Genomic DNA, 26,991 nt, shown 5'->3' on the forward strand with positions numbered 1-26,991 from the left:
ATGCACATGTCTTATTACCTTCTTTGTTGCATCCTGATACTTTGTTTCCACCGGATATCTCTGCATTTCCATTTGATTTGTATGATTAGATTCACTTGTTGATTTTACTGCCCATTACTGTGTCCAAATCCAAGTCTACTTTGCTGCAATTGTCACCTATCTCTTTGATCCCCAGCAAGAATTCTATACTACGGTCACACTTGCATGCTACTAAAGAACCACACATACACCATACATTCATTGGTATTAGTGATAATGAAGAATCTGGATCTATCCACAGGCAAGATCCTGCGAATTGACAAGCAGAAATGCAGGGGGGAAAGAGGAAGACATCTAATCATACAGTCGTAAAGGGGTATCATCTTGAAATCAAAGCAAAAAAGAAAGAAAGAAAAGCAAAGGGTATGGGAGGTCATCGAAGCCGTAAATGCAGCTTTAAAAACGCAAGAAGATGAAAAGAGTCATTTAGTGGTCTGACCTTCCTCGTCACTCATCTCCATCGGTGCCGATTGAACCGATGCGTCACTCCCATGACGGGCGAAGGGTCGCTGTTCGGACTGGGTGGGATTTGGATTCTTAGCCAAGGCGGGCGGTGGGCCCTGTCGGATCTGGCTGACGCCTGCAGGCCGCGGGGGCAGAGGGTGGGCGCCGGCTTGCAGCTGGTAGGGATTCTGAGAAGCGGGCCGGGATACTGTCTGTGCCATTGTGGCGGGTGATTCGAGCCCAGGGTACACTTGGGATGGATTTTGAGAAATCAGACTTGCATCGGGCCGCAGCGGAGACGGCGAATGGTGACCAAGGAATTCAGACGGCGAGATCGGGCCACCCACTGCTTGATCTGGACCCAGGGGAGGTGGGCCAACGCTGTGTCCACTGGAAAGAACAACAGGAGAGTGAGCGGATGGCAGATGTTGTTGCATGGGCTGAGCCGTCTGCATTATCTGTAGTGCCTGCGGCATCGTCAGCATCAGGCCACGCTCCATGAGTTGTTTCTGTTGATAGGCGATGATGGCCAATTGTCGCTGAGCATCTTGTCTGACGATCTGCTGGCTAGGGTCATCTCCGCAATGGTTAGTTAGAACTGCCATTGTCTGAGCTCGGTTCTGCTGAAGAGTTTGCAGATACTGCTTCTGCCGCTGCAGTTTCTCGTGTGCCAGCGCCGCCTGATGTCTTTGTTGCTCCGCTATGGCTGCTGCCTGTTGCCGTCTCTTGTACTCATCTGGGTCGTTTCGCCTGATTTGTTCCCTTTCTAGTTCGTTCGCCACGCTTTGGCGTTCCTCTTCAGTGAGACGGTCGTTCTCATCGTCCAGATAATCAGTCAGGGAGATATCCAAGATTGCCTCGCTCAGGCTGCTGGTGATAATTTTGTCCAGAATATTTGGGTCTTTTCCGAACATGGAAGAAAAGTCTTGGCGCTGGTTTTCCTTCACTGGGAACATGTACACGGCCGCGTTACTAGAGGAATCGCGCACCATGTTTTTCTGGTCCACGACCCGAGTAGCAAGTTGGGTTTTGAAGCGCGACCTGTTCCACACAACCTCCTCAAACGTTCCACTTGAAAGGAAGCGGTAGACAAAGACGCACTTTTTCTGTCCAAGACGATATGCACGTCCGATGGCTTGTTGCTCCCATACTGGGGTGAAGGCAAAATCGAAAATTACCACACGGTTTGCCCCATATATGTTCAGCCCAAGGCCACCAGCACGGGTCGAGATCAAATAGATTTGATGCTTATCGCTCTGGTTAAATTTCTGCGTGGCCTCTTGTCGTGCGGCGACTGGTGTCCGTCCGTCCAGGCGACAATAACTTCGATTCGCTTTGTCCATCTGTTTCGCCAGAAAATCCAAGGTAGGAATACTGTGAGTGAAGACCAAGACCTTGTCACCTGCTCTGTATGCCTCGTCAAGGATTTTGTCGAGTAAAAGGGCTCGGTTAGACAGATATGGGTCTTGAAGGTCAGGAACGGAGTTGAGAAGCTGAAATAGCCGGGCTAATACCAGGGGTGGGAGCTTTGGGTCTCTTAAACCTTCCTCAAGCTCAGGATTTGTTTCCTTCTTTGCACTTTGGACGGCTCTATTCATGAGTTTTTCCCAGAAAGCGTACGGGTGGTTGCAGAGGATCTGCAGAAGGCCAATCCACTCCCAGAGTTGGGTATTTGCCATCTCACCATCTTTCATCACAGCATCCACGTAGGTGTTGTATATCTCTTTCTGCAGAGGCGTCAAGGCCACAGCAACGAGAAATTCGTTCTTGGGAGGAACATCCGCCGCGATCGCGGAAATATCGGCGCGGTCGATCTTGGGAGCCAGGATCCCGTTCAGCACTTTCAGTTTCATCAGACCCCTTCTTCGTTGGCTCCGAGTACTGTCGATGTCAAGCCCTGTCACAATTGGCTCCATGTAGACATGCTTGAATGTCGCAGGGTCATCCAAATAGCCCGGTGCAATCCAGTCAACCGCGTAGTAATATTCCTCGAGGCAATTGGAAAGAGGAGAACCGGTCATAGCAATGCGGCTCTTGGTCCTAAAGGTGCTAGTGGCCTGAGCAACTCCACTTCCCGGATTCTTCATCTTGTGCGCTTCGTCAGCCACGACGATGTTCGGCGTATTGATCAAATAACCCTTGATCTCTTCATGGACCTCATCAGTAAGTGGTTTCGCCCTAGCCTTGGTTTCTTTGTTCTGGACCAGCTGCCGAAGGATATCGTAGCTAATGATAAGCACGCCGCCTTCTTCACCCCAAGCTCGTATCGTTTCAATTCGGGAGTTGGAGTCTCCGTATTGTTTCGTGATATCGATAGACCTCACTGCACCGAGATGGCCGTCCGTCGAGGTCCATAACATAAATTCTTGACGCCAATTATGTATCAATGAAGACGGGCATACGACTAGCGTCTGAGAACGACGAAGTCTAACGGGAACCTGATTGCGAATTTCGGGATTCTCTGATGCCGCAGCAGTTGCGATGGTGATCAGAAGGGATATCCTATGAGCTTGTTAGGGGGAATAGGTCAAAACACGATACGATACATTGACTTACACTTGCATTGTTTTGCCCAGTCCCATGGTATGGGCGAGCAAGCAACCTGTGCCGGTCTCATCTTCAATGAGCTCTCTCCACATGAATTGGATGCCCTTCAATTGATGTGGCTTGACTTGTGCTCCAATATGCGGGTTAAGATAGATGATCGGATCCTTGAAAGTGACCGCCTGATTGGTTGGATCACTGTTGCTAATGCCCATGAATTCTCTTGACTTGAGCAGGGCTTCTCGTGCCTTGCTCTGTTCTTTCTGCCGTGCCTGCGCTCGCCGCTGCGTGTTTTTGGTCTCCTGTTTCACAGCAACATGTCTCTTCCGCTTTTTGGACTGCGAGTCCAAGGCGTCGGACGGAGTAGTTACATCGGACGATGTATCGGTGGAGATATCAACAACTTCTTTGCCCGGGATCGTTTTCAACTGCCCAGGCTTGTAAGAAAGGACGAGACCCTTTAGTGCGAGGTGAAATTGCGCAAATTCAGGGCTGTCCGGATCGATTTCTGTGAGCGCGTTCTCGGCATGCTGTGGATCGAGGCCTTTCTCCTTCAGTGAGACACAATTCACCCAAGAGATAAACAACGCTGCCATACGCGAAGCAAACTCCTTCTCATCCTGATCGGTGTGTAACTCCCAATTTTCATCTATGAATGACAGCAGTGCCTCCTGGACTAAACCCCGATGGTTCGACTCAAAAAACCCAGACAAGAACCTGGAAAACTTTGCGAGCTCGTCTGAAGGCAAAGAGGTAACGCTTTTTGCCAGAATCCCTATCTGGTCATGGATTTCGTGCCAGCCGAGTCTCGCAACTCTATCAAGCTCTTTTGCGTACTCTGTGGAGCGTGGCTGGTCGGAAACACTCCTTTTTGGGACCGGAACAGTTTTCCTGGCCGTTGGTGGAGTCTCAAGGAGCAGGTTGGGACCTAGGTCCGGTGCAGGAGATATTGACGACCTCGTATTGACAATCGATAGCTGGTTCAAAAGAGGCGTTTCAATATGAACCTCGTCGTCCAGGCCGGAGTTGGTTGCCACCCGTGAATGAACTGGATTGACTGGAGGGGTCGCGATTTCGTAACCAACGTCCATATTCATCGACCCGGGTGTATCACCGGTAAGATCCACAGATTCGACATTCTCATCGTCAAAAATGGTCAGGCCGACCAAGGCCCCCTCGCTGACTTTCAGTCGTTTTTGGGGCGATCTGAGAGGCTCACTATCTTCACTGGAGGTTGACGGTGACGAAGAGGCCAGGGGTCGAGGAGCATCATGCGAAGCCGCAGACAAGCGCCTCCCTGATGGAATCAAAGGCCCGTCACTCCCACCCACGTAGAATTCAGCATCATCAGAGTCTTCAACGATAAAGTCGCTGATAGGCTGCTCTGACGAGGAGTCTGGGGATTCTGAGCTCAATGTTTCCTCTTCTTCAGACTGTGACTTGAATTTCTTCGTTCCTTGAGCCCGTAGAGCTCGGGGCACGTCGGGCGGGCATTCCTTTTGATCCAGGACTGACAGAGTGTACTTGTGTCTGCATATATCCGAGATGGTATTCTCCAAACTCCCGCATGCTTTTTTCAACCCGTCCACCGAGTGATGATCGACTTCGCCTATCGTCTTCCGAAGGTTTTGCAAGCGTCCCTCGAGAAGAGTCAGTTGACGATTTTCGGATTTTCTCTCCAAGTCCACGGAGTCGTGGTTCCGAGATTTGATCCAGCGACGGCGCGCTTTCCGTTTTTCTTTTGGCAACTGGCTTTGCCGCCACCATTCTTCGTGCTGGGATATGAACTCTGTCACAACAGAATCATATTTTTCGTCTGGAAGACGAGTAGGCTTACTTGCGAATTCCGGGTGCTCATGCACGATCTCCTCCCAAGTGTCCTCATCGTACTGTCCTTCGGAACCAGAGTCACCATATGCCGGGAGAGCATTCTCCTCATCCCTCTCCGGGGGGTACTTCTCAAGCAGGTACTCTTCAAGGAAACGGAAATCAAGCTCCTTCTTTTGGAGTAATGGAGGTTTTTGCTCCTGGGAAACATGGCCTGATGATTGGCCCCGATCTGCCTGGTTGATTTCCGCGATTTTCTGAGGCACGATCCTCCGAGATTCTTGTTGAGTATGGGTGAGCGCGAGCGTGGTATCGTGGGTGGGAAGACTTGGGGGATCGAGGGAGGTGCTTGGAGGTGAAGATTTGCTATTTGCTTCATGTAGGCCTGGGGCAGAAGCCGGGGTACGAGAAGCGGGGCTGTGAGAAAACGTAGGTGTTGCATGTTCACCGACGGGCCGGTGTATATCATCCGTAATCCCCTTGGAGTCTTGATATTTGGGTGATCGCTGTTGAAGGTAGTCAATAGCAGTCAGGAGATTGCTACGGTACCCCAGCGGCTTTAAGCCCAGGTCGACTCGCAGAGTTTCGTGGTTGACATGGTTGAGGAGCACGCTTCCAGTCACAAGGTTATCACGGAGTGCAGTTTCGAGAGTGGCGGGGTCTGGTCGGGGCGCGTTTGTGGCCTGCGACCACACAGCAGTGCCCGTGCATAGAAAGTTGACGACATCATCGACTCCCCAGTCAGCTGGGTCTGGGTCTGGGACCTTAGAGACCATTACCCCAGGATATGTATCTGTACTAGGTCAAAATACAGTTCTCCTTCTAGTTTCTAAGCCTCAGGCTACCCACCATCGGCCTGGCACCCAGACCAAGGAAGATCCGTGGCCGTCAAGAATGTAATTCCATAAGCTGTCAATCAGACGGCAAGCTTTAGGAGAAAAGGGTTGGGGTGTGCAAAAAAGTTAGAATACAGGGACGGATGCGTTTATCGGGCAAGAAGAGATTGGATAGCAGAGAAGTAGAAGAAGTAAAGGCCGTTTGTTGACTTCTCTGCCTAAGCGCGGCGCTACTTTTTTTTTATGCCGGCAGAATGAGACTCACCGCCCACTCTAAGCCAGAATCTGATTAATAATAGATGTGGGATGAACACCCGTTGGACGGACTGACTCGACATAATTCTACAAACTTCTCTTTGCTTTAGATACTGACTACAGCCATGGAGTCAATCTATTCGAGTTATCCTCCAGAGCTGTCGCCTGAGCAGCAGAAATATCTGGTGAGAACAGCCAAGGACTGGGCTATCCAGAATGGCCTCGCTGTTCGGCCATCTCCAACTATTCTCCCCGCGGGTGCAGATCCTAATGGGGTGTTGGCGACCAATGCGCCAGTGACCCTGTTCCCGAGTCCTTTTCCTAAGGGATGCTTCGAGGAGGCAAATGCGCTGCAGACTGTGTATAATGAGCTGTATGCGGCGATTACGTGCGACGAGGCTTGGTTGGGCAAGATTATCGAAGAGTAAGAGTGCGGCCGACCCTCCAGATACCTCAAACTAAATCGTCCGCAGCCTGATTGATGTGGATGACTTCGTGTCGAATCTCTGGAAAGTGCACCTGGCAGTACAGAAAGAGGGTTATGTGCAGAATCTCTCCCTGGGCCTCTTCCGGTCCGACTACATGGCCCACGTCTCGGCCAATGAGGCTCCATCTTTGAAGCAGGTCGAATTTAACACCATCTCGTCCTCCTTTGGAGGACTGTCATCGCTTGTCAGATCTCTGCACACCGAGTTCCTTACCTCTCCTCCAAGCTACCCGCCTCATCCTCTGCTGCAGTCCGGGGTCCCACCAGAAAACTCAGCTGTGGAAACCCTGGCGGCTGGCCTGGCGGCAGCACACCAAGCCTACGGGCCATCAAGATCCACTCCTAGTCTACCACTGGGTATTGCATTCGTAGTTCAAGACGGCGAACGCAATATCTTCGACCAGCTGGCGGTTTCGAAACGACTTACCGCGCACCACAAGATACCAGTCTTCCGTGTGGCCAGCTCAGAGATCCTCAACCAAACATCTATCTCCAACTCGAATCCTGCTCGTCCTTTGGTGTATCGACCCCCTCATGCCCCAGAGTCAGCTTTCGAAGTGACAACCGTTTATCTTCGAGCCTACTATGCCCCCGATGAATACAAATCTGCCCGGGACTGGGAGGCTAGAACACACCTGGAGCGGTCAGCGGCTATCAAGTGTCCCACAGTTCTGAACCAGCTGTCCGGATGCAAGAAGGTGCAACAAGTCCTGGCGGAACCCACCGGACCCGATCATCTGTCAGCTTTCCTGAAAGGCACCGATCCCGGCATGATTGCAAGACTGCGGGAGACCTTTGCTCCGCAATATGACTTGTCAACTCAGGGTCAAGGTAGAGAGCTCGCCCTCAACCTCGAGACGGCCATGAAGCATGTGCTCAAACCCCAGCGAGAAGGCGGAGGCAATAACATCTACAAGTCCGACATTCCTGAGTTCTTGCGGTCTATTCCTGAATCGGATTGGAAGGGGTGGGTTCTCATGGAGCTGATCAACCCCGCAGCCCACGCCAAGAATGTCGCCCTACGAAATGATGGCGAAGTCCTCCGTGGCAATGTTATTTCAGAGCTCGGTGTGTACGGTACTATCCTGTGGGACAACACAGGGGAGATTCTTCATAACGAGCAAGGCGGATGGTTACTAAGGACGAAAGGAAAGGAGGTGAATGAGGGAGGGGTGGCCGCTGGATTCTCTAGCTTGGATAGCATTCTCCTATTTTAATTTTTAGATCAAGTAGATATTTACACTGAAGCAATGAATCGCAGTTAGAAGATCAACAAGTGGTTTCAAGTCATCGTTCATGGTGCGCACCGAATCTTAAGGAGGTCATTTTCTTATAGCCTGCATATTTGCGATAAGGTAGTTGTTGTCGGTCCCTGAAACTTGGGCAAGCTGGTCACGCAGGCGCAGATGGTGCTACTTGCCCATGCAGTGGCACCGCAGCCAGTCAAGTAGGATCTAGAGTAGAAGAGGATGTAAACAATATGCTTTTTTTTTGAAAAAGAAAAGGGGAGGGGATACACATCTATAAGAGAGTCTTAGAATACATGTGCATGTTCGCAATAAAGAAAAATTAGAGTTGCAGATCAAGGGGCGAACCATGTGAGTGGAAAGCGGGTCCCATAGATCGAGATAATAACAAACGGAGTATACAAGTGTATACTACCTCCCTAGAGGGGGTCCCACGCGACCGGCTGATGAACGACGAAGAATACATCCACAACAACGATCTGGGCGCCATCGATTATATCGCTTAATTTCCCATTATGCCGCGGGCTTTCACCCGATGGGTGCGTTTGGATTCTATGCCTGTCTGAACTTCATTGCACTTAACTTGATCTTCCGCTTCATGCCCGAGACCAAGTGGCGCTCCCTTGAGGAAATCGACTATGTGTTTGGAGTGCCGATAAGAACGCACGCCAAACCCCAGCTGACCAAGGTTCTGCCGTGGTGGGTTAACTGGTACATTTTCATGGACGAGGGATGCAGATTGCTCTTAACTGTACCATGACGGAGCGATAAAAATGATGGAGACACCCGATGTCACGGAGAGACTTGATTATGGAGAAGCTTGATCTGTCCTAGGTGCTGTTTTTGAAGCTCCAAATGCCATGAAGGCTCTGGTTTTAAACCTTACATTCTTCCATAGTAGCCCTGGGCATGCCTTGACTAAGAAATTAGTAAAGATCAACATTTTGATTCCCAAAGCTAAGGAAAAAGAGGGGCTCCTATTTTGCCGCTCCGTTACTATTCCCACCAGCAACTATTTTATCACCAATGCGGGACAACTCGGTGTCTTTCTCCAAGCCCTATAATCATGTCAATCCGCCCCGCTGCACTCCTCCGCCTGGTCCAATCCACGACCAAACCCGGGAACACCTCTCGCGAAAGCTACAACCTCCAAATAGCTTGCTCCGTGAAGCCAAACGCCTCCGCCCAGCGAGCGGGGATCAGAGCAGTCGATTCAGACAGGATCGAGGTCTCAGTCGCAGAACCTCCGCGCGACGGGGCGGCCAATCTTGCTGTCTCGAAGATATTCGCTGAGGTACGCTTGTTATTCCATTGCTTGTTTTATGTGCTTTTACTGCAAAAAGGCAAAGCGCATGAGTTACTCATGTCATTGCGAGGAAATGCATAGATCTTCAACGTCCCCAAATCTAGTGTCGAAGTGGTTCGTGGGCTTAAGTCCCGAGAGGAAACGGTTTGTGTGAGAGATATGGATGTTGCTACCGATGGGAAAGAAGAACTCTTGCAGAAGGTGAGAGATAAATTGAGACAAGAAGAAGAAAAGAATAAAGGGCGATAGACGGTGTGAAAATGGTTTGTCCTCCATGTTGGCAGAACCAATACACTATGCATACGCAGGCTAAGTGTTATGGAAATTCAAAAATATTAATCCAAATATTAATTTATCAGAACCAAACAGTGATAATTGAATAACCCAGGTTCATATAATAGCATGTCTTCTCCGGCCTATTGTCATAGATCTGGCGATCGGCATCCCGTGACCGAGGTTCCACTCATCACCTTCGCGTTTCTTTCAACTTCACTTTTCCACAGCCCAATCTCCGCCGAGAACATGGCAGACAGCGAGCGCGAAACAGTGGCAAATACTAATCCTCCTGCCACAAAAACAACAAAGCGCAAAGCATCCGACGCCTCCAAGCCAAAAGTCACCCACTTCACTTCCCGCAATCCGCCCTGGACCTATCTCAAACTCCGACTGTACGCAGCAGCGATTCTCCTGTCTTCATCCCTGTGAAACAATCTCAGCTAACGCCACTAATACTAGAATTCCACAACCCGGATCCTCTCCTCAACCCCTCGATGCTCTTTCCGCCCGCACATACCTCTCCGCCGCGCTATCCCAGTTCCTCGGTCTCACGGGTACTGCCATTCCAATTGATATCCTGAAGATAGAAAATGAATTGCTGGATAGTAATGCGCAGCCTACATCTACGGCACAATCAAAGAATGTGAAAAGATGCGATACGGTCTGGGTCCGTGTGCCGCGCGAGGACGCCGCTGCTGTGGTAGCCGCGCTGAGCTCGTGGGTTGGTGGGAGCAACGGTGGCTCCTCTGCTGTCAGTGTGGCATGGAGAATTTGTGCCAAGGGAAATTTTCTGGGTGCGCTAGTTGCCGGGTCTGGCCGTGACTTGTTCGTTCCTTGAACAGTGTGTGCGGCTCGGTCTTCTTTTTTGCATTCACACCCTGCCCAAGTCGGAGGGCCCCTATATTGATCCTGGGAATCCGATCTGTCTACTGGGGTCAGGCTTCAGCGGGGGTTCTGCCTGGCTCATTCGAAGCCCGGTATGGGAAACTTTTTCCCCGCTTCACAGCCCTATCATGTTCGTGCTGGCTTATCCACCGGTCGAAATTCCTCTTCAGGAAGATATTCCCTAGTTTGAATTGGGCATATAGACTATCAGGTCTTGTTTCTCAATTGTCAGACCATATATGCTGCCTCCAAGGGAGTAGGGTCTTTTTGTCCGTCAAAATCGAACACACAACTTCTACCACGGAGAATCAAAGCCATTCGCATGAACATATAAACGTGAACAATATCGAGTACGATAGTACTCATAAGAACGGGTTGGAATCTGTGAACGGTTTTGGTCTCTTCCAGTATGATCCTGGAGAACTAGATGAGTGCTCGACACCACGAGCCATGATAAGGCTGTGGCTTAGGACAAGACCTGTGAGACAGGATACCTGGGATGCGTTTGAGGAGCAAGAATTCTTATAGTGGTCTTTTGGTGTGGTACGAAGAAAACTGCGTGCGTATTATAAAGCAACTTAGCATAACCGGCCGGAGCTTTGGGATAAGAACGTCCTGCGCTCTTTTTGCATCCCACGCCAAGAGATGCAGTGCGCACTGACCCCATTATGCGCGGGCCTTATGCATCTGCCATCGGCTTATGAACCGCAACCCAGCCATAGACGGTATACATAGCTTGGTAACGTGCCCGCTAAGAAAGAGCTCCCCTGACAAATACATCTGGGAGATGCGCTTTGGTTCTGATTCTTGTTTCCGCACTTGTTAGGTCTGATCTTTGCTCCTCTCCAATCCCATCGGTCTTCAGGGAACAGTCCGGACACTCGGCTTGTCCGCCGATCTAGACCCAACTCAAGCTTTACTCTCGGGATTGTTCCCGCTCGCACTTAGTGAGCATGGACCCTCCAACGCAGGAGAGCGTGCCCGAAAAGACCATTCCAGAGTCTATAAAGACAAACGTTTCCACCACCGACAATGTCGGTCGCCCCTCAACCACGGAAAAAGACACGAAAGACGCCGAAGCCGCGACCCCAGAAACACCCCGCTTTCCAGAAACCGATCTCGGTCGTGGAATTGTTGGCTGGGACAGCCAGGATGACCCCAAAAACCCTCAGAATTTCCCCTCGGGCCAGAAATGGGGTTTGCTTGCGTTGATGAGCGGCATCACCTTTGTTTCGCCGCTCGCGTCGAGCATGTTTTCGCCGACTGTCAGCTATGTCGGCGAAGATCTGGGGGTTGAAAACGAGACGCTGCTTTCTTTTAGTATCAGTATCTACTTGTTGGGATATTCTGTATGTATCCGTCTGCCATTTAAAGGGGATATGCTGATTGTGGGTATAGTTTGGTCCACTCCTGCTCGCCCCCCTGAGCGAGATCTATGGACGCCGAATCGTGCTCAGCGGAGCCAACTGGTTTTTCGTCGTCTGGCAGATTGGTTGTGCCCTCGCGCCCAATATCCAGAGCTTGATTATATTTCGGCTGTTTGCCGGTATTGGCGGCTCCGGTTGCTTGACCTTGGGAGCGGGTGTGATCGCTGACCTCTTTCCCATCGAGAAGCGCGGTCTGGCAACTTCTCTATGGAGCACGGGTCCTCTAATTGGCCCTGTGGTTGGACCGGTTTGTGGAGGATTCATTGGCGAGACCATCGGTTGGCGGTGGGTGTTCTGGGTGCTCTTGATGGTTGGAGGCGTTATGTCGACCGGGATTGAACTCCTCAACCAGGAGACTTATGCTTCGGTTCTCATCCGGTGGAAAACCGAGCGCTTAGCAAAAGAGCTTGCTCGGGGGGACCTCCGCAGTGCATATGCAAAGGAAGGCGATACGAATTCTGTCACAGCGACGTTGAAGGTTGGCTTGATGCGGCCGATCTTGCTATTCTGCAAGTCGCCCATCGTCTTCCTACTCTCAATGTATATGGCGGTGGTATACGGAATGCTTTACTTATTTTTCACGACGATTCCAACGGTCTTCAAGCAACAGTACGGATTCTCTAACGGGTTATCAGGGCTGGCATACTTGGGCATCGGCGTTGGCTTCTTTGCCGGGTTAATATCGACCGCACTCACCAACGACCGGACCATGTTGAAAATGAAAAAGCGCAACGGCGGCAAATTCGAGCCAGAAATGAGACTGCCGATGATGATTTTCTACGCTGCCTTCTGTCCCATCAGCTTCTTCTGGTACGGTTGGAGCGTCGACAAGGATGTTCACTGGATTGTCCCCATTATCGGCATGATGCCCTTTAGCTTTGGCATGATGGGTTTGTACCTCCCCATTCAAACATATGTTATCGACTGCTACCCGGGCTACGCGGCGTCAGGCAATGCAACTCTCACGGCTTCCCGATCATTAGTGGGTGCGTTGCTTCCACTGGCCGGGCCGAAACTTTTTGCGACGCTTGGTTATGGATGGGGTAACTCACTGCTGGGCTTCCTTTCATTGGCATTCGTTCCCATACCCATTATTTTTTCCAGATATGGCAAAGCCATTCGGGAGAAATACCCGCTACAACTGTCATAGTGGCTTGGCTGACCATGGCGGGCGTGTGGGTCTCCCGCGGGTGTGCCTGGGGAAAACTGTGACAGTTACGCCAAAAGAAAACTTAGTTCAATTGAAAGCTGAAAGTGAAACAGCATACGGACATAGACTTGTGGATCCTACAAACCCATTCCTGAACAAACAATTGGACCAACACATCTTCGGTGCATCTATAATTAGCAGGACAATAATGGCGCAGAGCCCCACTTTGCTCTGCCTCACGGTCTAGATCGCGATGAAACACGCCCCTGATCAATGGGTCAAAAACCGTTTCAAAATTTCATATCTTCACAAAATTCGTTTCACCCCGGATCACATTCTCTTCTCTCCTGAGTTCGTTTCCTTTTTGTGGTTCACCCTCATTTTACAAGATCCCGACCCGGGCCTACCCTTCTTGCGGACCCATCTTTTCTAGTTGTGATAAAATCTCCAAAAATTCCCCTCGTCATGACAGAAGATAGCAATCCTCCGCCAGTCCAAAGTGAGCCAGCTTCCGAAGCCAATTCCTCCTCCGACAATGGACCTGCTCCCGTCTCAGCCGAGGTGCGCTCGCATGACGTCCATCATGAACAAGTCCAGCATCATGAGAAAAAGGAGCAGGAACCGTCAATTGGCCGGCTGACACCGCGACCGACCTACATGGAGCATCTAGCCAATTCACGGGACTCGCAGTTCCATCTCGATCGTCGGAACACCAGCGAGCTGGAGCATTACTTTGTATGTTATCAAATCTGGAGCAGATGAACGCGATTTAGTGCTGACGATGTCTGGTTTCTGCTCACAGCATGGACCGCGCAATATGGACAAGCATTCCAAATGGCCCATTTTCATGCGGATGCATGGCAGTGTCATGCCGAAGATGATCCTGCCTATTCTCTTCGTGGGGGCTTGGTCAACGTTCATTACTTGCTTCTGCAAATACATTCATAACAGTGAGATTACCAGAAAGCCTTGGGCCTATATTTCATTTACTGATGCAATTGTCACCTAGTTGGGGTCAATGACATCCTCCTCACCGTGCTGGGTTTCGTGGTGGGATTGGCACTATCATTTCGCAGCTCGACGGCATATGAAAGGTATTGTTCTCAGTCAACTTACAACGATAGTGGCTGACCTCGATGCTATCAAAGATGGGCAGACGGTCGAAAGTACTGGTCCCTTCTAATCCAGACCTCTCGCAACATTGCTCGTACGATCTGGGTCAATACTTCTGAACGAGAAGGAGAAAAAGGCAAAGAGGATCTTCTGAAAAAGCTGTATGTGACCTTCCAAGCAAAATCATGGATAACTAACTAACCCGAATCATCAAAAGTACGGCGATGAATCTTCTCCTGGCTTTTGCCGTTGCTCTCAAACACAAGCTCCGATTTGAGCCAGATATCGCATACGATGATATCGCCGGTCTCGTTGGGCACCTAAACACCTTCGCTCGCGATGCTCATGACAGTCATGTTGTTCAGCCACGACCGAAGACTCTGTGGAAGGCCGCTGGAGAATATCTGGGTGTGTCGTTTGCGACGTCCAACCCGCGCAAATTGGTCAAGCGGTCTAAGAAACCGTTGGGTCACTTGCCTCTGGAAATACTCAACCATCTCTCTGCTTATATTGACTCGTGCGTGGCGAATGGTACACTTACTTCTAGCCTTCATCAAGGACAAGTCAGTACGTTGAAGCTAAAGTTCTCTTTTTGTTTGGTTTAAAGACTAACCATATATCAGTTACCGGGATGTCTTCACTAAACGAGGTTCTGACAGGTACCGAGCGCGTGCTCGATACCCCTCTACCAATGGCGTACACCATTGCCATATCCCAGATATCATGGATCTATGTCTTAGTCCTTCCCTTCCAGCTATACAAGTCGCTAGGCTGGGTCACTATCCCAGCCTCAATTGGTACGTTCCATTCTTACTTCAAAATACCATTAATTTTTCTGATTATTAACGATGTTCTTCAAAAGTGGCGGCATACATCATCCTCGGCCTTGCCACTATCGGCAGCGAAATCGAAAATCCTTTCGGCGAGGACGTGAATGATCTACCCATGGATACGTACTGCCGGCAAATTGCCGTGGAGTTGGACGTAATCACAGCCACTCCGCGGCCAGATGTGAACGAGTTCATAAATAGCGAAGATAATCTGGTATTGTTCCCGCTCAGCCAGTCTGGTTTCCCAGCTTGGAAGGAGCGCAGCATGACGGATATCCGTGGCGCGCTTCGGACGAAGGTGGTTGCCAGCCCGGTATCTGCTGCTTCAGATGCTTCGACTGTTGTTGTGGATGTTACCACCAAATCTGCGTCGTCTGTTTAAATTTCGATCCAAAAGGAGGGTCTACCGCCGATTATGAAAGAAGGATTGAAAGGGGGACAGAAGGTTGTGGTGCATTTGATTGAGCGAATCAAGATTGATATTTCGGGCATATATTCGATAGCGTGTGGGTCCTCGCATTTGTTTTGTTAGCGAGATTGTTCAAAAAGCCTTATAGACAAATATTGTCTCTTTCGCGAATTCTAAATTTGACTTGTTTCCTTGTCCTCTCTGCCTTGAAAAGATGCATCGGCATTACTGAAGTTATTAGTACAAGCACAGTTACTAGGACAGCAGCGAAGACCTTGACTGTGACTAGCACACCACCTGCCCTCACTACTACCGTAACAACCAACTATACGTCGAGTAAGACTTTTCTATTTCATATCCCTTTTCTAAATAGGATCTAATATATGTTCACTAACAATCACGAGTACTCCAGTTGCTGCCTCAACCACTCTGACATTTGACACAACTATAACAGAGTCTACCACATTAACAACCCGAACCACAAGTACCGAGGTAAGATCATATTTCGAGGTTGTTGAACATGATGAAATGCTGATCAAACCTACTAGATCATAACTGAAACAGTTACCACCGTGGACACTCCTACAGCAACTTACCACGCAGCTTGCGGCCCAGACAACCAAATTCTATAGCACCGGTCTCAGGGTGACAGTTTTAGCTTGTTTCGACTTCATTAAGTACGTCTACAACTAGCAGTTCTTAGCTAGTGCAAAATAATTAGTATAGTATAGTGGAGTAGGCGGTCACCCGCCCGCTCGCCGCTAGAAGTTCCGTGTGGAAAGGTTCCCTTTTCTAGCCTCGAATCCGGACATTTTAGGTGTCGGTTTCACAGATCCTCATATTCTACCTGTGAAAACGACTATTGACAACCTTTGCAGATTTGGGCTAGCGTGGTTTCAAGTACGGGCCGAGGAACAATCGATGTGTGCCCGTCGGAAAATCTGTTTTCGACCCTCCCTGTAGAGATGAGTCGTCAGCACGGGCGCGTGTCGTGCGTGCGTGCGCAGCACAATCATTAGCATGAATCTTGCAACCCGGTTTTCCGGGAGCAAGAGACTGAATATTTCATAATTACGCTGACTGTTATCGGCATATGCTATTTGCTCCATGATCTACAAATGCAAATCATCACAATCGACCCACAACTGTGATAGTGAATGTGCTACGTGTTCTATATCCACACTCGAGTCAGATGCTTAAGAAGTGAAGGTTTCCAGAACTTTGTCGATCAACACGGTGGACTGAAAGATACTTCCTAGTGTGTAGATCAATCGATCGTCTTCCACCTTATTCTGGGGTCTCACCGTGTCTGGATCTGCTCGACTTGGCCGGACTCCGCATTGTTCCGGAGCAACCAGTGTGGAGTGGACCGACATGATCGGTACCACCCGATCGATTCGTGAGTGTCCGTTCAGGCTTGGTTGACTCGAGGAGGGCAGAGGAGGGGTAGAATAATGTTTTACCGTGGTTGTAGTTGGCGAGTATTCGATCAAGGTCTAACGAGCAATGAAAACGACATGCAAATGGGGGCCATCTCTATTGTTCCTTCGTCCTGGGGTGGCAATTGACGATCCCGCTAGCGCCTTTACGCGAATGCAACTGAAACTTGCGGACGGACCACTTCAGCCGGCACCTCCGTGTGCACGCTCTGGCCGGACTTTCAGGCACCGCTAGCGGCGCCCAGCAATTGGCGAAAATGCAGTCGGATACACGAGACCCAAACGATGGCGATTTGTTCGTCTGTTCCTGACGGAGAGCCAGGGATCGAGTGCTGCCCCGCCTCGCTTTCACAAGCCTCTTTGTACTGGACGGTGGAGCCAGCCGCACGATGGGGCTCTGGATCTGCCTATCGCTGCCCGCCCATCGCCTTTCAACTCTGGTCGGCCTCGGTCTTGCTACTGCTTTCGCACTCGCGTCGGTTACTGGTGGATTTTTATTGAAAGTGCTGGCTAGGGTCCATCGACATCCGAATTATGGAGATGGCCGACTCCGTGCGCTGAGTCGCTCCTGGCAAAGTTAACATGGACAGGGATCGGCCAATCGCCCAACGCCCTTTCGCCTAGCCTCCACTATGGTGGAGTAGTATAGATCCGGGCCTCCATGCGATCAACCACCCACAAGTAGGAATTCATATAGTCTGCATGGGTCCCGGGGTTGAGAGGGTGATATTTCCGCTCTCTTTCTTTCGTTCTCTCTTTTTGTCTATCTGTCTCTCTCTCTCTCTTTGAATGTGAGCGCAAGATTACACTGCGACTCATTATTATCTTCACTCTTTATTATTTCCTACCCAGCATTTGATCGGGCCATGGACGTGGTTGCTGCTCGTCGGTGATAGTACACAGAGACCAAATCATCCACCCTATAGCGACTGCTAATACCCCAGTCACCCGACATGAAACTCCCTCCGATGGCGGTCATGGAAACATGGCCGACACCCAACTACATTGACCCTCCTACCCGCGGCCACGGCGTCCTAGTTGTGAACATCGTCTGTATATCATTAGCATTCGTGGTGGTTTTGCTCCGAATCTTTACCCGCCTACGCATTACATGCAGTGCCGGCGTTGACGACGTCCTGGTTGTCATTGGCCTGGCTTTCTCCATCGGCATGGCGGTGGTGACCTCGATGGCGACGGAGGAATGGGGCTGGAATAGGCACATCTGGGACATCCCCACGCCGTGGCTCTCAACCGTGCAGAAGCTGAATCTTTGCTTCCAAATCATGTTCTCAATGGCGTCGGGTTTTACCAAGATCTCGCTCCTATGGTTCTGTCGGCGTCTGCTGGGAGCAAGCAAGAGCAACTTTATGTTGTTCAACTGGGCGTTTATCGGGGCGATGATCTTCGTTGGCCTTTCTTGCGCGACGTTCACTTTAATCAGCATCTTCCAATGCAGTCCTATCAAAGCATACTGGCAGGTGAGCCCGAAGGAACCATATACTTGCATGAATGACGGAGCTATCGTCTTCTCGGCGAGTGTCATCAATATCTTCACCGACTTGCTCGTCACGGCGCTACCCATGCCGCTGATCTGGAGCCTGAAGCTGCCCGCTCGGCAGCGACTTGCAGTCATCTCCATCTTCGGACTAGGAGTCGTGGTTAATGTTGCCGGGTCCGTCCGGACCGTGTATGTGTGGAAGAGCATGGTAGTCGGGTACGACTCGACCTGGCTGGGATGGCCAGTGTTGGTTGCAGCGGCTGTTGAAATCAACCTGGGCTTGGTATGCCTCTCTCTTTTTCCCCTTTGGCCAATGGCATACATACTAACATAATTCAGATCTGCTGCTCTGCACCGTCTCTCCGTCCCCTCATTGCAGCCTTCCTCCCCCATCTTCTTCAATCGACTCGCAACATCAGCTACAACTACGGGCCTCGAACCCGCTCCAAGAACAACCTATTTTCTACCGCCACTGGCCGCTCGCGCAACTCGCGCCTCATCAACGACGACCCTCGTCAGCCCGGCTACGATGACCGCTTCGCAATCATGCGCACTGTGGAAATGGAACACTACGTGGAGGCCTGCACTCCTGGCAAGGGCGCTTCGAGTCATGCCTACAATATCTCTTCGGAGAGGACCCGTGCCACCACGCCAGATGATATCTTTGAGCGGAAGAACAGCGGCACCATATATACATCCGCGACTAGTGATGCCTCTTCTTCAACGCTGCCGCGAGATGGGGTCGGGGTCGCCATTTGATGATCGGCGCGGTTCTTAATTGATTTATGTCTTTTTATACGACCACTCGGGTTTTGTTGTTCACTCTTCTTTGTGAGTTTTGGCTTTGGTTTTGGATATCCATATAAAAGCTCTTTTAACTGTATATTGTGATACGGCGGCTAGGCGTATAGTTGGTATGCTATTAGATGACATTGCGCTGAATTAATGATACGAATTTGTTCCTGAGATATTATTTGAAAGCAATCAATTCCTTCAAGGATTTTGACGTAACTACCACCTTCTCTTATGAGGTTACAGGTGGATCCTTCAGGATCAAGTGATGGGCACAGGGCGATCTACAAGTGCCGCCCCAAGGTCTTTCTCTTTTAGCCTTATTATGTCTTGGTGAATCCTTCTTCAGCTGAAGACACGGGACACGTCACCAGGGGTGCAGCTGATCTACTAGTTACTCTTACTGCTTCAAATTGATTCTCTCTCAACTATTCTCGGCATTGGCCAGGGTAACAGCAGATCTAGACTGTCGATCAAGCGCTAAGAATTGACAGCAATGGGACCATCAGTGTTCAACCCATCGAAACGAAGGATATAGTAGACATCTGGCTGAAGGTCATAGGTTAGCAACCAAGGGGGCAGCTGAGCAATTAAACCAATCATACCACGCGGTGGTCAACATTTGTAGAAGGCCGTAAAGCCATTGGCCATAGAAATATATATCACTGTCCGAGGTTTCACTATCTCCGTTATTATTGGCTTTCCTGACGGCTTAGGGTCTTTCTCCTAGCTTGTGTCATGGCGATTCCTTCTTCAGCCTTATCACTCGTTAGTATTCAGTTTGCTGCGAGAAGATCCCAAAAAATAGAATCACTTCGATTCATCGCACCAAAAAAACAAAAAGATAAACGTGGTTCCAGAGGGGGTCGAACCCTCGACTTTGGCGTTATTAGCACCACACTCTAACCAACTGAGTTATGGAACCAGTGACTATAACGGTCCAGGCACTTTTGAGATTCATCAAGACTAATAGCAGATAAATATACAGAATATGGGTTGCTATCCAACTGTGGTGGAGATTATTATTATTACTATTGAAACACCCAACAATCAATTGATTTGCTCCAAGTTGGAAAAAGGTCACCTGATCCACCGTGCCCTGTTCTAATACACACGCCGTCTCATGACATGGCGGGCTCAACCACCGCAGAACCCTAACAACCCCCGGATTCACCTCGGTCTTTTCGGGTTGGGATGTCCACACTGTTCGGCACTTTGCGTCGCAGCCATTGACTCCGTCTCCGAATTACCTCATCACCGCCCGCTGCCACAGCGTAGACTTACCCAAAGCAGACGCTCCCCACATCTTTGCACTCGGCGGGCTGCCAGTATCCGGGGCTTCTGATTCGCCCACACCGCCGAAGCAGGTCCAAGCTCCATGATCTGATGGCTGATAACCGTGTGGGGTGCGCCTGGATATAAACCGGCCCTCCTCGTCTTCGACTTTTTTTTTCCCTTTCCCCTTTCGCAACATCAGAAGAGAAGAAGAATTCACCATGTCTTCCGTCCTCCGCTGCAGCACCAAGCTGCGTGCCGCCCGGCTTCCCGCCGCTCGTGCTCTGTCGACGACCGCCCGCCTGCGTGCGGAGCAGCCCTTTTTCCCCAATGAGCCCTCCGCTCCCTCCGTCAACACGGCCATTCCCGGCCCCAAGAACAAGGCTGCAGCCGCCGAGCTGGATGAAGTCTTTGACGTGCGCAGCTTGAACATGCTGACCGACTACAATCAATCCGTTGGCAACTAGTATGCTTGTCCCTCCCCTCCGCACAGTGTGGAATCTGACTCTTCTCTTCTCTCTTTTCTAGCATCTCGGATCTGGACGGCAACAAGCTGCTCGATGTGTAAGTTTTGATTCTATTTTCATCCAATTGGCCCCCGCTAATTGCAAGCAGCTACGCTCAGATCGCCTCTATCCCGGTCGGGTACAACAATCCGCACCTCCAGAAGGTCGCGCAGTCGCCGGAGATGATCACTTCGCTGATCAACCGCCCGGCACTGGGTAACTTCCCCTCCGCGGACTGGGCGCACATCTTGAAGACCGGTATCCTCAAGGCCGCGCCCAAGGGTCTGAACCAGGTGTTCACCGCCATGGCAGGCTCGGATGCCAACGAGACCGCGTACAAGGCGGCCTTCATGTACTACCGCCAGCTGCAGCGTGGTGGCCCGCAGGTTGAGTTCACCGAAGAGGAGCTGAAGTCCACCATGGAGAACCAGGGCCCTGGCTCCCCCCAGCTGTCCATTCTCTCCTTCAAGTCGGCCTTCCACGGCCGTCTCTTCGGCTCCCTGTCCACCACCCGCAGCAAGCCCATCCATAAGCTTGATATCCCGGCCTTCGACTGGCCCCAGGCCACTTTCCCCACCCTGAAGTACCCTCTGGAGGAGCACGCTCAGGAGAACGCAGCCGAGGAGCAGCGCTGCCTGCAGGAGGTGGAGCAGCTGATCAAGACGTTCCACAACCCCGTCGCGGCGGTCATGGTTGAGCCCATCCAGTCCGAGGGCGGCGACAACCACGCCTCGCCCGCTTTCTTCCGCGGCCTGCGTGAGATCACCAAGCGCAACAACGTGCTGTTCATCGTCGACGAGGTGCAGACCGGTGTCGGCGCCACAGGCAAGTTCTGGGCCCACGACCACTGGAATCTCGAGACCCCTCCCGACATGGTGACCTTCTCCAAGAAGGCTCAGACCGCTGGCTACTACTTTGGCAACCCGGCCCTGCGGCCCAACAAGCCTTACCGCCAGTTCAACACCTGGATGGGTGACCCCTCCCGCGCCCTGATCTTCCGCGGCATCATCGAGGAGGTCGAGCGCCTGGGTCTGGTGGAGAACACCCGCATCACCGGTGACTACCTGTACAATGGTCTCCAGGGTCTCGCCCAGAAGTACCCCGAGCACTTCCAGAACCTGCGCGGTAAGGGCCAGGGTACCTTCATTGCCTGGGACACTCCCCAGCGGGATGCGTTCGTGGCCAAGGCTAAGCAGGTTGGTGTCAACATTGGTGGCAGCGGCCAGAGCGCTGTCCGTCTGCGCCCCATGTTGGTCTTCCAGAAGCACCACGGTATGTTTTTTCCCTCTCCTTCGTATCCTGAATCGCTTCGCTGACATTCTTTTACAGCCGATATCCTCCTGGAGAGCATCGAGAAGATCATCAAGCTTCTGTAGACTGATGGAGGACTTTTCTTCTTTCCTTTGTTATTGAAAACTAATGAGCGCATTTGGTTGTTTTATTCTACTATCTTTTTGACACGAGTTCATGCCAATTCAAAAAGGATCATTTTATAGACAAGACATGCTCCTTGATTGCCGTCTTTTAGTTTATTGCCAGAGCCCGCGGGTTATATAATATGGGACACGTAGGCCGATAGTTGTAGAAACGCTCACCAAGAAAGCAGCCATGCAGCCGAGTAGCCCATTCCCTAGCAACATTGAAGACAAATATATGTGAAGCCAGTCCCGATGCTTGCGACCTTGAACTCCTGAACGACCCGAAAAACTAGCAAAAATGTGAGAACCCCAAGCGGGCTATCGACAGGATGGCTGGGTGAGTAGTAGAAAAAAGGTATCGACGACAAACAATTCATGACTCCTCCTCACCGGTGCTCCCATCGCGAGGAACGTATTTGATACCGGAATCCTCGAGGCTGTTGATAATATATTCCGGGAGCTACAGTGAACGCAAATAGCAATTGTTAGCCCAAGTTTTGCCTCCGTAACCCAGCGAGAAATCACTTACCGTCCCCGTCACTTTGGTTGCATATGTCCCCGGGACATAGTTATCCAACCGCTGCCAGCGCGCCACCCAGCTGGCGTTCGGGTCGCGTACAGAGATCAACCCCTCGAAGACCTGCGACGTGCATTCTTGGATGGCGTCGGTGTTTCCGCTGAGTTGGAGGATGTTCTCGCAGTTTGGACAGCCGTCGCGCATGAATTTCTGCTCGGGGCGTGTGGTCAGTGTCCGTGTCGGGCTGGAGGTGGGGAATTGACAAAGCCTTACCGTGTGTGTTTGAACGACGGAGCAGACCATGCAAGCGCGTAGACTCCGCTGGTGGTTTGGTGCTGCGTAGAAGGACATGGTGGGAGGGAATGAGGTGAGGTGAAGGAAGGGAGAAAAAGAGAGAGAGAGAGAGAGAGAGAGAGAGAGAGAGAGAGAGAGAGAGGCTTCCAGAAGGACGTTGGATGCCAAGCCCGGACGGAATCGCCCTCCAACTTTTTGGAGCAACACACTCTCTCTTTCTCTCTCTCTCTTTCCACCTTTCTCCCTCATTTTCACTCTCTACCCCTCCGAACAGGGACTCTGACTTGTTCTAGTTCCCTTTCTCTTTCTCTCCTCTCCAACCGCACCCACGTTCTCTTTTTCCTCCTTCCCTGAAATCTCCCCGATCCGGTCTCGTGCCCCTCCCAATGGCTTCAGACCAAGAAGCCGCCACCGCGCTCAAGGTGCAAGGCAACAAGGCCTTTGCCCAGCATGACTGGCCCACGGCTATCGACTTTTATACTCAGGCCATCGACAAGTACGACCAAGAGCCGTCTTTCTTTTGCAACCGGGCCCAGGTGCGTGTGACGATCTGCCGGTGGCCGCGATCACCGTCGGACGGCATTTGCTGACTCTGACGATGAATAGGCCCAAATCAAAGTCGAGGCTTTTGGGTACGCCCTTGCGGATGCGACCAAGGCGTTGGAATTGGACCCCAACTATGTCAAGGTTGGTCCCCTGTGTACCTGCAGATAGACCGAGTCATGCAGAACTAAAAATTGGCTTTGTTTGTCTAGGCCTACTGGCGTCGTGCCCTGGCCAACACGGCCATCCTCGACTACAAGGCGGCCCTCAAGGATTTCAAAGCGGTAGTGAAGCGCGAGCCCGGCAACCGCGATGCGAAGATTAAGTTGGCCGAATGCGAGAAACTGGTGCGCCGGATAGAATTCGAGAAGGCGATTGAGGTGTCCGATCCACCATCTGCATTCGAGGGTTTGGACATCGATGCGATCAAGGTCGAGGATGGCTACGACGGCGTGCGCCTCGGGAGCGAAATGACCCAGGAGTTTATCGATGACATGATCCAGCGGTTCAAGGATGGCAAGAAGATCCACCGCAAGTATGTCTTCCAGATCATCAAGAGTGTGAAAGATCTCGTGTATGCCGAGCCGACGATGGTGGAAATTGGAGTGGATGCGGGCAAGAAGCTGACGGTTTGCGGTGACACGCACGGTATGCTTGGAATGATGTTGAAGATGAGGACTATCGCTTACTTGATTATAGGCCAATTCTTCGATCTGCTGGAGATTTTCCGTCGAAATGGCCACCCCTCCGACACCCACGCCTATCTTTTCAATGGTGACTTTGTCGACCGTGGGTCATGGTCCACTGAGATTGCCTTGCTCCTCTACGCATATAAATGGCTGCGGCCGAACGGTCTTTTCCTCAACCGTGGTAACCACGAGACAGACGACATGAACAAGGTATACGGGTTTGAAGGCGAGTGCCGCGCCAAGTACAATGAGCGGGTATTCAAGGTGTTCTCCGAGTCCTTCTCGGCCTTGCCACTGGCCACCTTGATCGGCGAAAAGTACCTCGTGCTGCACGGCGGTCTCTTCTCTGACGACAAGACAACGTTGCAGGATATCCGGAAACTCAACCGCCACAACCAACGCCAGCCGGGTCAGTCAGGCCTGATGATGGAGATGCTCTGGACAGATCCGCAGACCGAACCCGGGCGCGGCCCCAGCAAGCGCGGTGTCGGCCTTCAGTTCGGTCCGGACGTGACCAAGCGCTTCTGCGAGAACAACGGCCTCGAGGCCGTCATTCGGTCGCACGAAGTCCGCATGAATGGATATGAAGTCGAGCACGACGGCCGGTGTATCACGGTCTTCTCAGCCCCCAAGTACTGCGACTCGACGGAGAACAAGGGTGCCTATATCAATGTCGGGCCCGACCTCAAGCTGGAGTACCAGGTATTCGAGGCGGTGCCGCACCCGGACATTAAGCCCATGGTAAGTACAGTCCGTGCTCTCAATTGGACGAAATCATCGCTGACATCTGTTTCAGGCATATGCGCAAAACTCGATTATGTCGTCGATGATGTGATGCGACCAGACCAGATGAAATGATATATCAGGAATTTTTTGGCGTTTGATCAGACCCTAGAATTGCTTCTTTGTATGTATGAGGAGGATACCACTTGGGCTGGCTATTGTTTGTCCTACTTTGCGTAGATCATCATCCACGAGGGCGGTGTGCTGCCCCTCCATTCTGCCCCTCCATCTTTTATTCTCTCCGTTTCTTTTCTTCTTCCTCTCCCCTATCCTGAGTTAATCTCACCGCAATAATCATGGAATTCGACCCCAAGACCCGTGAGTCTGTCGCCTCGCCTATACTCCGCCGCCCAGCTGACTCCGCCAGCCCAATATCTCACCTCAGACAAGTCGAGCTTCGCCTCTGTCTCCGCCCATGAGCGCTGGCCCATCATCATCGTAAGCTTCCCGCTTCAGACTCAAGGTCCGGCGCTGATTAGATGTAACGAATGTAGACCGGTGCCATTGATGATCTGCACCGCACAGTCGGCGGTGTCAATGACGAGGAGAAGTGCCGAGAGGGCAAGAGCATCATTGAGAAATTAGCCACGCTCAAGTACGAGCTGCAGCATGATCGGCAGCTGACGTGAGTGATTCTCTCCCGGGTTGTTATCAGAATTGACATGAACTGGTTACTAGGCCCCTCATCGATGATGGCCACTCCGATATTGCCCAATATAACGAGGAGCTGCAGCAGCGCGGAACCCCTAAATGGCACAATGTGGCGTGGCTCTACTCGGAGTGCTACCTCTGTATGATACCCCCTTTCTTTTCAGAAATAGACAATTCTGACAATTGCCAGACCGACGTATTGAGACTTTCTTTTCATTGTCCCAATATTGGAAGGGATATGACGTGTTTGCGCGCCAGAAGATGTCTACCTTCAAGTCTTCCCGCCCTGCCGTGCTAGAGCTGGCTTCGCGATACCGCGAACTAGCGCACGAAGCTGAGACTGGTAAAGGCCAGGAAGGCAGGTCGCCTTCAGAAATTGAGCAAGCCGAAAGGCTTTTGTTCTCGGAGATGTGTGAGATCTGTCTGTGGGGCAATGCGACGGACCTGTCGCTCCTGACCTCTCTCACCTACGAGGATATCCAGAAGCTGCAGGGCTCGCAGGCGCGCCAGACATCGCAGAAGAACATCCTCGTCAACGATCTCGACGCTGCCTTCGCGGCGCTGCAAAAGGCACGCAGCGAGAAGAAAGATGGCGAACGCCGCGTCGACATTGTCCTCGACAATTCCGGCTTTGAGCTATTCGTCGACCTGATCCTGGCCGGGTACTTGCTGTCTGCCGGACTGGCTACCACCATCGTGCTGCACCCCAAGCGCCTCCCCTGGTTTGTGTCCGACGTGACACCAAAGGACTTTTCAGACCTGCTCAACACCCTCGTCGATCCGCAGGCCTTTTACACTGCCCCCGACGACTCGGGCAAGACCTACCCGGCGCTGTCAGACACGGAGGTCTCAGACGTCCAATTTCTTTTCGAACAATGGAGCCAGTTCCACCAGGACGGCCAGCTGATCGTCCGCCCGCACCAGTTCTGGACTACCCCGGGAGGCTACTGGCGCATGCCACACCTTGCACCGGAGCTGTTCAATGATCTGAAGGAAAGCGAGTTGGTTTTGTTCAAGGGTGATCTTAACTACCGCAAGTTGACCAACGATGCCGACTGGGACCCCACCACCCCCTTCACGACTGCTATCGGTCCTATGGGCCCGAAGTCAGGGATTCGTGTCTTGGCTTTCAGGACGTGCAAGGCTGATACCGTCGTCGGTCTCCCGGCGGGTCTGGATGAAAAGCTGCGGCAGATGCCGAGTGGTGGTGGTTCGGAGGGCCGCAAGTGGGCATGGAGTGGCAAGTGGGCCGTTGTTTCGTTCTCGGATGGTCAGGTTTGAGGTAACTTGAGGGTGGGATGTTCTGAATCAGGCAAGCTTGCTTGATACATGGTTCTGCGGTTTGATATACATGGACATAGACGATAGAGAAGACTTAAGCTCAATGTTGTTATGCCTTGATAGAAATATATTGAGCGTCGTGTTAATATACCAATCAACCCCCAAAACTTGAGAGCTGGATTCGTTAGCCGACTGAGTACACGGTCGAGTGGGAGCAAAGAGCCGATAAC

At 51.4% G+C, this 26,991-nt stretch overlaps 12 protein-coding genes across 12 annotated transcripts; 10 read left to right on the forward strand and 2 right to left on the reverse strand.

Annotated features, from left to right (window-relative positions):
• Positions 1–461: 461 nt before the first annotated feature.
• Positions 462–5,630, reverse strand: N7510_003020 (putative SNF2 family helicase/ATPase; the record flags this gene model as incomplete). The annotated part of the gene is made up of 2 exons (XM_056974947.1): positions 462–2,985; positions 3,040–5,630. 2 exons carry the CDS (start codon positions 5,628–5,630, stop codon positions 462–464), a joined length of 5,115 nt encoding a protein of 1,704 aa, XP_056834903.1.
• A 440-nt stretch (positions 5,631–6,070) lies between these two features.
• Positions 6,071–7,649, forward strand: N7510_003021 (glutathione synthase; the record flags this gene model as incomplete). Its single annotated transcript, XM_056974948.1, has 2 exons — positions 6,071–6,369; positions 6,419–7,649. The coding sequence occupies 2 exons, from the start codon at positions 6,071–6,073 to the stop codon at positions 7,647–7,649; spliced, it is 1,530 nt and encodes a 509-aa protein (XP_056834904.1).
• A 565-nt stretch (positions 7,650–8,214) lies between these two features.
• Positions 8,215–8,439, forward strand: N7510_003022 (Major facilitator superfamily domain general substrate transporter; the record flags this gene model as incomplete). The annotated part of the gene is made up of 1 exon (XM_056974949.1): positions 8,215–8,439. The coding sequence occupies one exon, from the start codon at positions 8,215–8,217 to the stop codon at positions 8,437–8,439; it is 225 nt and encodes a 74-aa protein (XP_056834905.1).
• A 1,068-nt stretch (positions 8,440–9,507) lies between these two features.
• Positions 9,508–10,099, forward strand: N7510_003023 (uncharacterized protein; the record flags this gene model as incomplete). The annotated part of the gene is made up of 2 exons (XM_056974950.1): positions 9,508–9,653; positions 9,721–10,099. 2 exons carry the CDS (start codon positions 9,508–9,510, stop codon positions 10,097–10,099), a joined length of 525 nt encoding a protein of 174 aa, XP_056834906.1.
• Positions 10,100–11,099: 1,000 nt separating this feature from the next.
• On the forward strand, positions 11,100–12,723 carry N7510_003024 (MFS transporter; the record flags this gene model as incomplete). Its single annotated transcript, XM_056974951.1, has 2 exons — positions 11,100–11,495; positions 11,545–12,723. The coding sequence occupies 2 exons, from the start codon at positions 11,100–11,102 to the stop codon at positions 12,721–12,723; spliced, it is 1,575 nt and encodes a 524-aa protein (XP_056834907.1).
• A 465-nt stretch (positions 12,724–13,188) lies between these two features.
• Positions 13,189–15,048, forward strand: N7510_003025 (bestrophin family protein; the record flags this gene model as incomplete). The annotated part of the gene is made up of 7 exons (XM_056974952.1): positions 13,189–13,458; positions 13,526–13,673; positions 13,733–13,817; positions 13,872–13,997; positions 14,054–14,403; positions 14,460–14,633; positions 14,699–15,048. The coding sequence occupies 7 exons, from the start codon at positions 13,189–13,191 to the stop codon at positions 15,046–15,048; spliced, it is 1,503 nt and encodes a 500-aa protein (XP_056834908.1).
• A 1,751-nt stretch (positions 15,049–16,799) lies between these two features.
• Positions 16,800–17,015, forward strand: N7510_003026 (uncharacterized protein; the record flags this gene model as incomplete). Its single annotated transcript, XM_056974953.1, has 1 exon — positions 16,800–17,015. The coding sequence occupies one exon, from the start codon at positions 16,800–16,802 to the stop codon at positions 17,013–17,015; it is 216 nt and encodes a 71-aa protein (XP_056834909.1).
• Positions 17,016–17,467: 452 nt separating this feature from the next.
• N7510_003027 (uncharacterized protein) lies at positions 17,468–18,771 on the forward strand (the record flags this gene model as incomplete). The annotated part of the gene is made up of 2 exons (XM_056974954.1): positions 17,468–18,295; positions 18,352–18,771. The coding sequence occupies 2 exons, from the start codon at positions 17,468–17,470 to the stop codon at positions 18,769–18,771; spliced, it is 1,248 nt and encodes a 415-aa protein (XP_056834910.1).
• Positions 18,772–20,300: 1,529 nt separating this feature from the next.
• On the forward strand, positions 20,301–21,961 carry gatA (4-aminobutyrate transaminase gatA; the record flags this gene model as incomplete). Its single annotated transcript, XM_056974955.1, has 4 exons — positions 20,301–20,545; positions 20,608–20,643; positions 20,695–21,857; positions 21,915–21,961. The coding sequence occupies 4 exons, from the start codon at positions 20,301–20,303 to the stop codon at positions 21,959–21,961; spliced, it is 1,491 nt and encodes a 496-aa protein (XP_056834911.1).
• A 415-nt stretch (positions 21,962–22,376) lies between these two features.
• spt4 (transcription elongation factor SPT4) lies at positions 22,377–22,871 on the reverse strand (the record flags this gene model as incomplete). The annotated part of the gene is made up of 2 exons (XM_056974956.1): positions 22,377–22,463; positions 22,533–22,871. 2 exons carry the CDS (start codon positions 22,869–22,871, stop codon positions 22,377–22,379), a joined length of 426 nt encoding a protein of 141 aa, XP_056834912.1.
• A 329-nt stretch (positions 22,872–23,200) lies between these two features.
• On the forward strand, positions 23,201–24,881 carry ppt1 (protein serine/threonine phosphatase PPT1; the record flags this gene model as incomplete). Its single annotated transcript, XM_056974957.1, has 5 exons — positions 23,201–23,350; positions 23,421–23,501; positions 23,570–24,005; positions 24,057–24,787; positions 24,843–24,881. The coding sequence occupies 5 exons, from the start codon at positions 23,201–23,203 to the stop codon at positions 24,879–24,881; spliced, it is 1,437 nt and encodes a 478-aa protein (XP_056834913.1).
• A 244-nt stretch (positions 24,882–25,125) lies between these two features.
• Positions 25,126–26,761, forward strand: N7510_003031 (damage-control phosphatase ARMT1 family protein; the record flags this gene model as incomplete). The annotated part of the gene is made up of 5 exons (XM_056974958.1): positions 25,126–25,147; positions 25,197–25,267; positions 25,324–25,454; positions 25,508–25,620; positions 25,671–26,761. 5 exons carry the CDS (start codon positions 25,126–25,128, stop codon positions 26,759–26,761), a joined length of 1,428 nt encoding a protein of 475 aa, XP_056834914.1.
• Positions 26,762–26,991: the final 230 nt, after the last annotated feature.

The sequence above is a fragment of the Penicillium lagena genome (genome assembly GCF_028827675.1).
Source record: "Penicillium lagena strain IBT 129212 chromosome Unknown utg000002l_segment0_segment0, whole genome shotgun sequence".
In the NCBI taxonomy this organism is placed as follows: domain Eukaryota; kingdom Fungi; phylum Ascomycota; class Eurotiomycetes; order Eurotiales; family Aspergillaceae; genus Penicillium; species Penicillium lagena.